General features: G+C 44.9%; 1 protein-coding gene across 2 annotated transcripts in view; it reads right to left on the bottom strand.

Moving 5' to 3' along the window:
• Positions 1-3,595: 3,595 nt before the first annotated feature.
• GSDME (gasdermin E) overlaps positions 3,596-14,894 on the bottom strand; it is a 61,590-nt gene continuing 50,291 nt past the window's right edge. For both annotated transcript variants that reach the window (XM_054494346.2, XM_054494345.2), the window contains exons 7-10: positions 13,113-13,240; positions 11,423-11,615; positions 8,000-8,073; positions 3,596-4,494 (exon numbers count right to left, since the gene is read on the bottom strand). In XM_054494346.2, the coding sequence (XP_054350321.1) occupies positions 4,261-4,494; positions 8,000-8,073; positions 11,423-11,615; positions 13,113-13,240 (629 nt within the window). In that variant the 3' untranslated portion in view covers positions 3,596-4,260. The remainder of the gene's footprint in view (positions 4,495-7,999; positions 8,074-11,422; positions 11,616-13,112; positions 13,241-14,894) is intronic.

Here is a 14,894-nt window from a genome sequence, read left to right as displayed (position 1 = left end):
CCATCCATGTTCCTGCAAAAGACATGATCTCATTCTTTTTTATGGCTGCATGGTATTCCATGGTGTATGTATATATCTCATATTTTCTTTATCCAATCTGTCATTGATGGGCATTTAGGTTGATTTGTGTCTTTGCTGTTGTGAATAGTGCTGCAGTGAACATTTGCATGCATGTCTTTATGGTAGGAAGATGTATATTCCTCTGGGTATATACCCAGTAATGGGATTGCTGGGTCAAATGGTAGTTCTGCTTTTAGCTCTTTGAGGAATCTCCGTACTGCTTTCTACAATAGTTGAACTAATATACACTCCCACCAACAAGGTATGAGTGTTCCCTTTTCTCTACAACCATGCCAGCATCTGATAGTTTTTGACTTTTTAATAATAGCCATTCTGACTGGTGTGAGACGGCATCTCATTGTGATTTTGATTTGTATTTCTCTAATGATCAGTGATATTGAGCTATTCTACATGTGGTTGTTGGCCACACACACGTCTTCTTTTGAGAAGTATCTGTTCATGTCCTTTGCCCACTTTTTAAGTGGGGGGAGTTGTTTTTCTCTTGTAAATTTAAGTTCCTTATAGATGCTGGATATTAGACCTTTGTCAGATGCATAGTTTGCAAATATTTTTTCCCATTCTGTAGGCTGTTTACTCTGTTCATAGTTTCTTTTGCTGTGGAGAAGCTCTTAAGTTTAATTAGATCTCACTTATCAATGTTTGCTTTTGTTGCCATTGCTTTTGGTGTCTTTGTCATGAAATCTTTACCTGTTCCTATGTCCAGGATGGTATTGCCAAGGTTGTCTTCCAGGGTTTTTATAGTTTTGGGTTTAGCATTTAAGTCTTTAATCCACCCTGAGTTGATGTGGTGTAAGGAAGCGGTCCAGCTTCAGTCTTCTGCAGGTAATTTCTTTTAATTGATAAGAGTCTTTGTAAAAAGCCCCTAAAGTCATTTAGTGTTTCCCACCTAAATAAATAAATTGATCACTTGCCTCTACAGCAGAAGCCCTAATCATTGTTTTCTCTATCACAGTCCGATTTGGTGGTTTTCAAAGACACACTCAAGGAAAGAATTTCAGTGTTGGGGAAGGTTAAAATATAGGACCAAGAAAACAAGGCTTCTGTGCTGAGATGGCATGGAATACTCTTGACCACTTCCCAGCTAGCCAGGAATGAAAGAAACCCTGGTGAGAAAGAGAATGGACCGACCCACTCTGGCACACAGCTCAGTACTGCAGCCTGCAGTGAGAGGGGACTTGGGCCCACCAGGCTGACAAGAGAGACAGAGGTGTGGCGCTGGGTGCGTGCAGGAAGCCTCCTTCCAGACAGGGCCCTTTGCAACTCTTGCCCAAGCTAATTTCCAGGATTACCTACCTCATACTTAAGAAATTGCTAGTACAGTGTATCTCTGATGTCTCCAGAGGAATTAGATGTTATCTTCTTCATTCTTCCATCTTATACTACCTTAGTTTTCCATCACAACTACAAATTTACCAGCTTAAGAGAACACAAATTTATTATCTCTTCTGTAGGTCTGAAGTCCAACACAGATATCACCAAGCTAAAATCGGGGTGTTGGCCGGGGCCTGTTGGGGTTCTTACCTGGAGATCTGAGGAAGAACCTGCGTCAGGCTTGTGCGGGTTGTTGGCTGACTTCATTTCCATGCAGCTATAGGACTGTGGTCCCTGTTTCCTTGCTGGCTGTCAGAGGGACTGCGCTCTTCTCTTTCTCTAGTCCCTTCCATCTTCAGAGCCAGCAGCAGCACATAGATTCTTTCTTTTTTTCTTTTTTTTTTGAGATGGAGTTTTGCTGTTGTTGCCCAGGCTGGAGTGCAATGGCGCGATCTCGGCTCACTGCAACCTCTGCCTCCTGGGTTCAAGTGATTCTCCTACCGTAGCCTCCTGAGTAGCTGGGATTACAGGCATGCGCCACCACACCCAGCTAATTTTTTTTTTTTTTTTTGTATTTTTAGTAGAGACGGGGTTTCACCATGTTGGCCAGGATGGGCTCAATCTCTTGACCTCGTGATCTGCCTGCCTCGGCCTCCCAGAGTGCTGGGATTACAGGCGTGATTATAGGCCACCGCACCTGGCCAGCACATAGATTCTTTCTACTGGCCTCACCTTTCCTACGTTTTCTTGAGCCAAGTCTCCCTCACTGCCTCTTCTGCCTTCTTTCCTTTAAGGGCCCACCGACATAATCCAGGATAATGTGTCCATGTCAGGTCCATAACTTTAAAAGCATTTGCCAAGTCCCTTTCTGCCATGTAAAATAACATACAGGTTCCAGGGACTAGGTCTTGGACATCTGTGAGGAGTCATTAATGGACCAACATTAGCTATGTCAGTGGTACTCCTTTCATCCATTTATGAAAGAGAAGTGGTCCTCTTATGAATGGAAATATCAGAATTAAGGGGGCTGTCTTGTGCTATTCTAGGAAGTATTCCTTTTATTTACTGTTTTCCAGATGACCTGAGCTAATAGACTTGTTTGCAAATCTTAATTATGAAAAAGAAGTATGGTTCTTGATGTCAATAGGGGCACCTTTTAAAAAAGATTTAATGAGGAAGTTGGAGATACTATCTAGTTAGAAACCTCCAAAGATGGTATCTCCAACTTCCTCATTAAATCTTTTTTAAACCTTTGGAGGCCCAGTTCCACCTCACTGCAAGCACACCTAGCCTTGCTGCACCCACATCTCTACAGGTGTCTGCTAAGATGCCTGGCAGTAACCTCAGGCTGGGAACAACTGTAGTAGCATAAAGCTACCTCCTTTTTAATAGCTAGTTCTTAAAACACAATCCAGCATGTCAACTGGCTGGTCTTAGAACAATTGTGAAACAGCTAGATTCCTGATTGTTTGATGTAACCCAGACTTTTGGTGCTTGCTGGGATGGCTTCTTTCAATCTGAAGTCTTTTATTTTCATCTGTTTTTTAATTTGGAGGATAAGACATACAGAATTCTAGCAGGAATAGAAAGCTAAAAAATCTTCCTCTGCCTCTTGTCTCAACCTCTAAGTTTCTTTCTCCCCAAAGGAGCCACAGTTAGATTTCGTGTGAACTCTTTAAATGAAATTTTCCATGCATATTGATAACATGTATACATCTATCTTTTTACACAAGTAGATTCATATTATACCTTCTGTTTCCAGTTTGTTCTTTTTACTTATTTCAGAAAACCAGACAAAAGGCTGGTATAGTGCCACCATTTTAGCACAACTGCTTTCACTTTTGCATATTCCTTTCCAGTTTGTATATAAGGCTTATTTCTGTATAGCTGCTGCCACCATGTGCCATTTTATAGCCTCTCCCCCAACATATAAGCATTTCCATAAAGAGTCTATTTTTAGTAGTGACGAAAGGGTTATTTGCTTTATTCTTCCTTGTTAACCTTCATTAAAATCTGAAGAGAAGAAAGGGAATAAGTGGATGATGTTGCAGGGAAAAAAGAATAGGTGCTGTATGATATGTTTCCAACAACTGCTACCCCTCATCCCCAGTGGCTCAGATCCTGTCTTTGGAATCAGGGACACAGGGAGCCAGTCCAAGCTATTTATAGAAGAACATCGAAACAGAATAAAAAGCAAAATAGACATAGTTCAAAGTTTCCTTTAATAGAATACCCAGAATTCATAGGAAATCAACATGTGCTAGACATAGAATTAGTATGTTCACTGAAGCATGGCAAGGTCATATAAAATGCATATAGCTAGGGTCCCAAGCAGGGGTGTGTTACTATTAGATTTTTTAAAGTTTAATTTTGTTCAGCAGAGGAATATAGGAGCATTTACAGTTCGTTTTCAGTGATCAAATAACATACGTCACATCCAAAACATAGCCTCTTGTGTGCAGAGAAATTGCCTTCCCACAGCATTCACAATGTAAAAAGAACTTTTAGATTAAAGGGTCAGACTCTTTCTATATAACAAAAACTGGAATGCAAGTGACAGATGGACTTATTATTGTGCAGAAAAAATGTCTGAATGTATGCTAAGAATTCTCCGCCCTCCCAGCTCTTTACGTGCTGGAACCTAACTCAGATGCTGGGTCACCAGTACAGGAGGGCCTCTGATAAGGAAAACTGTTTAAAGAGTACCTGGTGGCTAAAAGTCAGGTCATTCATAATGCAAAATGTCACCACTTCTTAAACTGTTATGTAAATTCATTTCATTGGTCAACTTTTAATGTGCATATGACCTTTAACAATTCCGAAAAATAGCCTTGGCCAGTAACACGTACTTCTAGTTCACATATGACATCATGAATGTTCTCTGCCTAAAGCACAGAGTCCATTCAGGGTTATACAAAGAAGCAGTGGGAAGACTTTAGAGTCCTTCAGAATGACAGCTTTCACAGATGACTTCAGTCTCTCCAGGCTAATGTCAGCTGAGGCAAACAAGCGCTGCACGATCCCAAACCTTTCTGTATCTTTCAGGGGAGCCAAGGTTGGATCTTCAAGATCAGATACTCCATCATCAGACAGAGCACGAAGCTGAAATGACACATTTAAACAAATTCACTTTAAAAATGTTCTAAAAAATCCACATTGGATAGTAATGCACTTGTAGGTAATTCTGGGGGAAAAAACTTTTTGAGATGGAGTCTTGCTCTGTCATCCAGGCTGGAGTGCAGTGGCGTGATCTCGGCTCACCGCAACCTCCAGCTCCCAGGTTCAAGCGATTCTTTTGCCTTAGCCTCCCAAGTAGCTGGAACTACAGGTGTGCACCACCATGCCCAGCTAATTTTTGTATTTTTAGTAGAGACGGGGTTTCACCGTGTTGGCCAGGCTGCCAGGCTGGTCTCAAACTCCTAACCTCAGGTGATCTGCCCACCTCGGCCTCCCAAAGTGCTGGGATTACAGACATGAGCCACCACGCCTGGCCAACTATGTCGTTTTTTAAATTCCCCAAATAGAGCAGGAAAACCCTTGAGGTGTAACATGATATATTTAATCCAGGCCAGGACCTCAGGCCTGATTCTATCCAATTTTTCTAGTGTCCTCTGTCTGAATCCCTACTCTCCAAACTCTACTAGTCCCATTAACTCCAGTACATTAGAAAGGTTAGAATGTACTTTGCTCATATACGCAGTATGCTTAGTTTTTGTTTTACTGAAGATATTAGAACTTTCTTATATATTTGCATGAACTCAAAGGTAGGGTACCATAGTTTAGTTTAATTATCTTCCTGCCTCAAGAACCTTTTCCCTTGTTATTCCTTCTTCCAAATTTCCCTATTGATCTCCCCTTCTCATCACTCAGTTGTCAGCTGAAATGCCACATCGAGGGCCTTTCCCAATCCCTTTCCATCTGTCTACCCCCAGCCCCAGAACTCAGCCTTCTGTTACTCCATTATGTTATATCCATAAACTTACTATATCTGAAGTAATCTGCTTGATAGTGTTTAGTCACCTTCCCTTATTGAACCCTAAGCTGCTCCTGAGATCAGGGACCTTGTCTGCTGTGCCTACAACACAGACACTCAATGTGTTCTTCACCGAGGTCACTTTGGATGCTGCTCTAATTCCACTGCTCAACACATACTTGAAATATTTGATTTGCTTTTTAGGGTCTTGATCTGTACCCGTAATACTTTTGTAAAAATCTTCAGCAATTACAAATTTACCAGTAGATTTCATTTTGAAATAGGCATTCAAGATCTGATTAATAATGTAAGTAGTAAAATTTTAAATTAAAAATGAAATAAGCCTAGAAAGTTTGCCTGAATTTTAAGAAATCTGAAGGGAATCCAAAAGAAAAAATTCCAGAAATGTACTGAGCAGTGGTGACTATCCTGAAAGTCATGCAGCTTGTCCAGGTAGACTGAAGGGTAGCACTCACTGGAATGTAAGAGTACTTGTGTGTTTATTATCAAAATCAGCCTCACGAACCTTGTAGATTCGCCAAATACAACTCACACAGTGTAACCACAGGCTTAACGTTACCATTAGGCTCAGACTGCAAACTATCAGTTGTGCTTTAGAGAGTAGATTATACCTGCTCTTTACGCACAGCATCACACCCCCGTGATGTAAGGAGGAGCCCCACTGGCGCAGGCTGGAGACTGTCAACAGCATGGCAGTTACCTTACCACCTCATCCTTACCACCTGGCGGATGAGAGCTGCGCAGCATTCGGCTTTCTTCTCTAAATATCCACCACCCCCTTTGCCCATAGGCATTTCTAGGTATAAGAGGGAAACAGTGACCCAGAGGGTGGTGGAGTGAAGTTAACATTCTCTATTGATTCTAACTCACTCTTTCACCAGTTCTTGGAAATGTGTTAGTGTATCTGGCACTGTACTCCCAAAAGCCCTTCAGAAAGCCTCTCAAAGTTACCCTGGCTACTAGACGAGAAAAGACAGGGCTGCAGATGGATTTTGTGCTCTCTTTTAAGTAAATCCCTTAAAGAAACATGTTGCTCAAATTCCTTCAGGAGGCAGACACCTCGATGTCTTAAATAGAGCTATTGCAAATCTGAGGGGAGGTATGTGAAGATACCCAGGAAGGTCTTTACAGAAAAAGGAGGTCTTTGACTATGTTGAGCAGCTGCCAAAAGGCAGAATGTGCAGAAGCAGAATACCTTCCATTCTGAACTCCGAATGTGTTCTGGCTGCTGCTCTTAGAACACCAACAGAGCAGAACTTGGGGGTAATACAAATGTCCTAGAGCTGATCTGCAGGGAGGAGGACAGCTAAGTGTGAGTTTGTCACAGAAGGGGTTAGATAACATGGGCTTGGCAGGATTTTCTTTTTATCTGCTTCAGTTGCAGTTGATGAGTCTGTAAATACTTGGGAAGGACTAACTTAGTAAATGCTGAGCACTCAGTTGCTGCAAGAGGAGCTGAGATCTGAAAGCAGAGCTGTTGTTTTGCTCATCATTGCATACAATTAGAATAATGGCACGTATTGTTTCCATAACCAGACTGTACCACCAGCCTTTACCCTCAGCTGGCCCAGGACACACGTGCTGGCACATTTTCAAGTAGTTCCATTTTTGCAGTCAGTGTACAAGAATGCAGGTTCCTCTGCTCCTATGTTCCAAGGAGCAGATGAGTGATACCTGATCTGCTCCTTGGAATGATGCCATGCTGCATAGTCTTCTAATGTCTTTGCTGTGCACAAAGGCACCAACTACATTACTCGGTGTTCCCAGAGTAGATGTATACCAAATGTCAGGGTCCTGTCTAGGCAGTCTGCCCCAATATCTGCTTCCCAGATCTGACAGCAGAGCTCTGAGAGATGATCCTTTGGGCCAACATAGCAGGTTGGCCTTGGACTTTAGTAATTAGGCCTTAAAATAATCAGACCATGTGTGCTCAGCTCCTCTGCCTCAGGCTGAGCAACATCTGCAAAAGCTACACAGGACTAGCTGCCCCCTCAGGGTGGCTTCAGGGCAACCTATTGGTGGTTCTTTCTACTAATGGCTCAATCTATAATTTAAAAAGGAAAAGCTTAATTTTGACTCTCTAGGGCTAAGCTCATCATTACCTAACTTGTGCTCTTACAATGACATTTCCAGAGGGCACCAAGCTAACGATATTCCTAAAAGTGGATGAAAGAAACTATGTCTCCCTGGGACAGATCAGTCCTGGATACCTCCCTGGCAAATCTGCTGCAGAGCTCAATCAAACCAGTCTCAGCACAAAACTGCCATTGCAAATAATATGGTGTCAGGCCCTTTTATTGTAATGTAACACCAAACCTTGGCCAAAATTCTCTCCAAACAATGGGAAAAGTATAAGAGTTGGAGTCTAAAGACAAGGATGAAGTCCTGGACCTGCTAACAAGTTATTTGGACAAATCATTTCCCTCTGGGTCTTAGTCTTCCCATGGGGTGGGATGTGTATAAAAATGGGGTTAATAACAATACTTACTTAATCTATCTTGAAGAGCTGTTGTGGATAAGTCCTAGAGGTGTTTTATTGGCTGTTGGATGTCTACCCCCTCATCATTTCCCCATTCCTATCCATTCTAAGGTCCCATCTGGGAGGTTACTTACCAAGTGGCACAGTGTAGGAATGATCTGGAGTTTGCAGCAAGTGCCCAGCAGAGCTGCTGCATTATCTGGCATTTCTGCAGGAGACAAAAATCACAGTCACAGTCCAAAAAAACAAATCCATGGGAACAGAGCCAGCCCCTGGATGGCACCTAACTTATATTTTAGTACTTTCCCGGCAGCCAGGCAGGGGAGGTACTCAGCAGTTGTTGAGTAAGTGAATGCATGGTGCTAAATGGGCAGCAAAGACCTTGTAGAAAACAGATGTAGGAACCGAACTGCCAGCTCTGCATTCCACAGAGGATACTCCTTGACATTCGATTTACCAAATGGAAAGAACTGCCCAGACTCTGGGGGAAGGAAAGGAATCAGCATGGAAAAGTAGACCCTGCCATCTGGTGACAGAAGGGTGACGTTTGAGACCCTCCACGCATTCAGGCTGCAGCCTCAGGTACACCTCTCTCAGCCTCAGTTTCCTCATTTACCATAGTTGTTTTGTTTTTGCGTATGTCAGAATACTGTGTATACTATAAAGGGCTCTACCCCATCACCAATCATTTTGGGGAGGAAAATGCAGTGTAGCTTGATCAATGCAGTGTGGCCTGAGGCCAGGAGCAGCAACAGCAGAAAGGTTGGAGCAGAGTTGTGCCAGGCTAGGGGCTGTACCAGAAGGGCCCTTGCCAAGCCCCAGGGAAGGGAATGCCAGGTCAGTGTTATTCAAAGTGGATATTAAACACCTCCCAGGGAAAACACAGATGCAGTTCCCAAAAGGACCACAATCCCTTGGGGGTACAAGCTTTGAGCTGAAAAGGCAAAAAAGAATTAGTCACCTGCTGAATCAGGTAGCCGAGGGACTGGTTAGGAACTCAGTTGTTCCTGCCATGTATTAGCAGCCTTATTTGTAAAAGGCAGTGTGTTGTTGAGGTGTGACCCAGAGAGTACAACAGAACATGGCTCATTCTCAAGAAAGAGTGTAGGCTATTAAGGGGGTGGGGCAGCAGCCAGGGGGATGCTTCTTCCAGAGAACCTAATGTGGTATTCAAATGTGTATGCATTTCTCTGAAGAGAAGATCCACAGTTTCTCAAGTAGTCTCTTACCCCAAAGCAGGAAGATGAAGATGGAAAGTCTATGTGGCCTAGCGTATCCAGCTGAGCCTCTGTCCCCAGCCATCTCATCTGCCATTACTGCCCTGCCTTCACTTTCCAGGGTGGCTCCTGGGACCCAAGTAACCGTCATCCTCATCTCTTATTCTTGGAAATACCTGAGTCCCATATTACCCATTTAGCCGCTATCTTGAGTGTGGTACACTAGGTGCTAGGGGCACAGGAATGAAAGAACAGCATAAAAATTACCGAGCTTACCCACTAATTTTACTATTTGACTCTGATTTCCTGGAGGGCCAAGACTTGATATTTACCTAGCACTACCTAAAACATAGTATAAGCTTGTTAAATGTTTCTTGAACTGAAATTATTTTGATTGCTCTTCCATATACCAATTCGATTTTACAAATAGAGTCCAAGGAGTTGAGACCTTTTGACTTGCTTAAGGTTACAAAATAGTGGAGGAAGCTTCCCAGGAGACAGGTCACATGTGGGAATGAAGTGCTGAAAACAGCTATTAGCCAGAAACTGGTGTGAGGACCTATGAAGACCCCATTTTCTATTCCAGCACTTTCCTCAGTTTTTAAGGAGAGAAGATTATATTAAGAGGAAAAAAAATCAACTCAGAAGGGCTGAGGATTAGCAAGAGCACAAATGGAAGGGCTTTATGCCAACCTGGCCTCCGCTGGGACTGACATATAAATGAGATCACAGTTCAGAAAAATAAAGGGCAGGATTGGTTGAAAAATTTAGAGACTGCCAGCTGCACCTAAAGATTTCACTACCTCTGAGTTTCCAATTCAGAAACAGCAAGTCAGTCTCACATTATGTGTCAACTGAATGGCCTGCTGCCTGTGTGCAAGCTTGCAGAGATTTTTTTTTTCAAGCTGGACTGCAATGGCGTCCATAGTTCACTGCAGCCTTGAATTCCTGGGCTCAAGCGATCCTCCACAGCCTCTCAGGTAGCTGGGACTATAGAGGTACACACCACCATGCCTGGCTAATTTATTTCTTGTACAGATGAGGTCTTGCCACGTTCCCTAGGCTGGTCTTGAACTCCTGGGCTCAAGTGATCCTCTCAACTCAGCCTCCCAAAACGCTAGGATTACAGATGGGGGCCACCACACCCAGCCAGTTGCAGAGAATTTGATGCTGTGTCTAGGCTCAAGTAGAAGGGGACTGGTGCTTTCATGATGCTGGCCCTGTGTTACCTACTTGGCATCACTGATCCAGGCTATCGATTGATAGAAATGCTGCAATAAGTAATGGGGTATATGAAGAAAAGGCCTCCCACAAGTTGGAGAACTCTGGCCTGTGTATTAGCTCCTGACAGAATGCCTGTTCTGAAAGACTCTAATACCCGGATGTTAACATTGGGAGAAAGTCTCTAGTGGAGTTCCACAGGGCTCTGTCTTATGTCCTGTTTCAGTTTACCAGTCAAAACTATATTTATCCATGAGTTGGAATAAGACAGAGCATATATTTATCAGCACATAGAGTTGGGAGAGGCATTCTCGAAGATTACTGGGTCTGTTTCTGTGTGGTGCTGGGGAGGAACCCTGAATGTATCAGAAACTAAGTGTCCTGACTAGTGTCAACATGAAGGGAAGCTGTGGGGACCGGTTTGCCACAACTGGCTTTTCTGAGAGGGAACAGGAAGCCCAGCTTCCTCGTGAAGGATGCCCATCTGACAGGCACTCTGGCATGGCGAGTTCCAGATGGGAGTGGTACAGAGGTGGCAGAGATTGTTCCACAATAACTGGATGGCTGCTCCCCTGGGAGGCCATTTCAGGACCAGTGCAGAAGCTGTACATCTGGGCCCAGCCACAGCTCTGCCTCCCAGCCTAGTACGCTGGATGGTTGAATGCTCTCCACAGTCCCCTTGCCCCAGACAGGAGCACGCAGGGTGGGGAATAACAAGTTTGCAAAGATCAGAAGGACTGAAATGCTGGAGGAGAGCGGTTGTCAAATGAAAGTCGCTGCCACTCAGCTCTGCTGGGACTCTGGAGTGAACAACAGCCTGTCAGGGAGATGCTTGCTTTTGTAGGCAAGGGGGCACCCACTGTGGCCTTCCCTGGGGGAGGAGGGAGAAGGGCCCTCCGGGAGAGTAGGGAGGCTTGTGCTGGATGGAAAGGCCTCCTTCAGTCTCGAGTCTGTGGTTTCCCATCAGCCTCCCACCTCTTACCCTCCCTGTACCAGAAGGGAGGGACCTGTATATACCATATCTTCCAGTTACCACCTCTGTGTCCCCAGAAGCATAGATAGTAGGCAAAGCATTTTAAAGCAGCAGCAGCCAGTTCTTTCATTTTCTTTTTTCCTTACCTGCGAGGGCACTGACCAAGAAGTAGGCTGTCATAAACAGCTGCTTGCTGCCCGCATCCTCGGGGCCTGGACGCCCACCCTGTAAGCTGCACCCCACCAGCTGCAGGAAGGCCACAAGGGCCTGCTGCTGCCGGGGCTTCAGCTCCCCCAGCACCGCCAGTGGGGGTGAGAGGCCGCTGACCAGGTCATCACACTGTAGGGCAGGGAAGAAGAAAGGGGATGGTCATGACACAGCTGGAGACCAAGCGCCACAGCCGGGGCCTCCTCACAGCACACACAAGCCCCAGCCCTTCCCCTTCCCCTTCCCCCAAGGAAAGTATGGCCCGCAGCAATTCTCTACATTCTGAAATTGCTAATCCTTGGCGGCTACATTTCACTGACAGGACAGTAAGCTGAACCTGGCCCACGAGGGTTGGGGGCATTACTTGCTGGAACTGTGGCATAGAACCTTCCAGGGCAGGGTCTGTTGGGTAGTGCCAGGGACCAGAAACAAGTGGTTACACATAGAACTGGGGAGGGCGATGTACAAACATCATCTTGTCTTGGTTCTCATGCGTTAAGCTAGGTGCTCCAGCCCCCGGTCACATTCCCACCAGGCACGGGGCAGCTGCATCCGTCCCCACAGGGCCTGCTGTGGAGTGAGGCGACCCTGCTGGAGAGCCAGTTCGGACCACCCCGCCAATTCTGCACCACCCACAGCCTTGGTGTCCAGATCTGATCATCTGAAAGCTTGACCCCACCCTCGCCACCATCCGGGCAGCTTGCTTCTCCAGCATTTGACAGAGCAGCTGAGGCTCTCTCCACAGGGTGCTGGCCTGACATTTTCCTCTTGGAAGAAGTTATTTTCGGAAGTAGAAGTCAACGGGCTTGTTGAAACACTGTTCTCCCTGGAGCTGAGCTCCCCACCCTCTAGAATGCAAATGTCCTGGGCTGTGGGACTGTTTCAATAACAGGTTCCATCACTGATACCCAGGCTCTTTCGGCACAATCTAATTTCAAGAGGGAAAAATAATATGAACACTTCCCTGGAAATCATAAAGCATTAAATCAGTTATTCAAACTCCCTGCATAATATAATAGAAAAACAAAAAAACAAAAAACAAAACTATAGTCAAAAATCAGGTTTATAAAGCCTCAGCCTTAGGGAGGACACAGAATCTGGGTGGCTGGAGGGTTGGCAGCTTGTGTGACTCTCACCATTTGTACAACTAAGAGTTAAGGAACTTCACCCTCCCCAGGATATCCTTCTGCTGCAAAACAGAACAGTGCAAAAGCCTGTTTATTTCTCTGTTCTTAATGGAACAGGCTGACTTTATAGATTCCACCACATGACCCCGTCCGCAGCTGGAGGAGACAAGGCAGCAGAATTCTCTCCTAGATCCTCTGGGGGAAGTGTGGCCCTGCAGACACCTAGATTTTGGACTTTTGGGCTCCAAAACTATGAGAGAATAAATTTCTGGTTTTTTAAGCCCTCAGGTTTGTTGAGGCAGCCCTAGGAAACTAACACCTCCCTCTACCCGATGCCAGCTACCTGTCTGCACTTAGAAAACGCAGGACCCAAGAATCAGAAAAGAGACAGCTGTAGGGAGAAAAGGAGGTGGGGGAACCTTTAACACAATTCCATCCTGCCTTGTCCCCTGTTCCAGAAAACCCCGGTGAAGACACTGCCTTGAGATGCCTCAGGGCTCACCAATGGTTCCAGGACCATGAGTAGTTCATCATCAAATAGGACCGCCTGGAAGATGTCATTTAAACCTGTCTGTTGTGGCTCAGGCAGCTCCACAAAAGGATGGAAATTCCTCTCCAGGAGCGGGGTCGCTGTGAAAACAAAGCACACCCAAGTCTCAAGACCGTGATGCACATCTCACGACGTCGGACAGCAACTCCTGCTTTTTATACCTAATCGTCATCAGTTCTTTCATGGATGTTCCCAGCTGCATAGTCAGTCATGGAACTCAGAAATAAACATCAAGTTACACGCCACCCTGCATATTTTTCAAAAACCAAAGGGAGGGAGGAGAGAGAGAGATAAAGAGAGAAGCCAAGTTTGTATTTCAAGCTTCACTCTTCTCTGATGACTCACTAAACATTAATTAAGTCTAATCAATTATTTTCTGGAAAAGTCATTTAAATTCCTCTTTAGCATGATTTCTCTGGAAGTAAATTATCAAAGCTGAATTACTAAAGTCAGTGCTTTTACAATGCTTTAGAGCCATACAAATTCCAAAATACATATTTTTCATGTCCTTTCCTGTAGTACATTGCAGATTTTCTATGCTTTAATATTTAATGCCCATTTTTAAAGGGGCTGGCGCCCTATTTTCATGGCAAGCACAGCTATTCTTTTCTTTTTCTATCCTTTGCTTCTTCACGAGTCCTCAAGCTGAGCACTGAGTCCCTGAAGCTCTTGCCTCTGCAGGATGCTTAGGGGCCTCTCCCCTTAGAATCTCTCTTCCTTTGTTTTTTTGGTTTTTTGTTTGTTTGTTTGTTTTTAAGATACTCAGAGGCTTCCTGTAAATTAAGTCTAGTGGAGATTTTATTTTTAAAGATTTGATAAAGGTTTCATATGCAGGGATACACACTAATACATCAAGGTACCACCCATGAGGATGGACAATTCCAACTAGCAGTTGTATAAAGCCCCACGCAGAGGAACACAGAACATCAGTAACCACCATATTTCAAAACTCTGCTATACACACAACTATGTCTTTACCAGTCCCAGCCTGAAGAGAGAAGCTGTCCTGGTCGGTCCATTCACACACCCAGCTCCCACTGCACCCCTGCTGACCAGAATGGCCAACTCGAAGGGTGGGCCTGTGGGCAGGACAGAAGGAAGCTGCAGCACGGGACTGCCTTCTGCTCCCCAGTGGCTGCAGGGCCACTGTGCTGTGGTTCTAACCCACAATGACAAAATCCTTTAAGTGGCAGCTGAAAATTGCACCCACTTATCCATCTCAAGGAAGCCAAGATAGGAAAGCCTTATATTAAAATTGGGCCTTTGTTGTCATTTCTTCAAATACGGACATTTTTGCTACAAAAGCACCCTGGTTTGGGACTCATCAAAGCTCCATGGATGTAGTCACCAGGGCTTCTGTGCTTACCCTCCAAGCCAGAGCGCACACTGAGCGGTTCCTAGCTCTCTGTGCTAAGCTCTCACCTATTTGTTTCCCCTTTTCCTTGCCCATCTCCTCCTATATGCTGCGCCCCCACACCCCCGACAAAAGAAACCAGCACAATACGCTGTGAGAAGCAAAAGGAATTGCTGCAGGCACATCCTGGGCATGGCCCCTCTTCCACTTTGGCACCATGCAGTCCATGCCATGTGGATAAAGAGCCTCCAAGAGAGCATTTTGCAAGGCTGACAAAGCATTGCTTGTCTTGACAATGAAGCCCAGAATATAACAAAACAGATGCAAAACTTGGGTTCTCCATCCTTGCGGCTGATGAGCCATTCTTACTAGTCAACAGG

Source organism: Pongo pygmaeus, chromosome 6 (assembly GCF_028885625.2).
Source record: "Pongo pygmaeus isolate AG05252 chromosome 6, NHGRI_mPonPyg2-v2.0_pri, whole genome shotgun sequence".
Lineage (NCBI taxonomy): Eukaryota > Metazoa > Chordata > Mammalia > Primates > Hominidae > Pongo > Pongo pygmaeus.
Note: the sequence above shows the minus strand (reverse complement) of the source record. Positions and strands in the feature narration are given on the sequence as shown.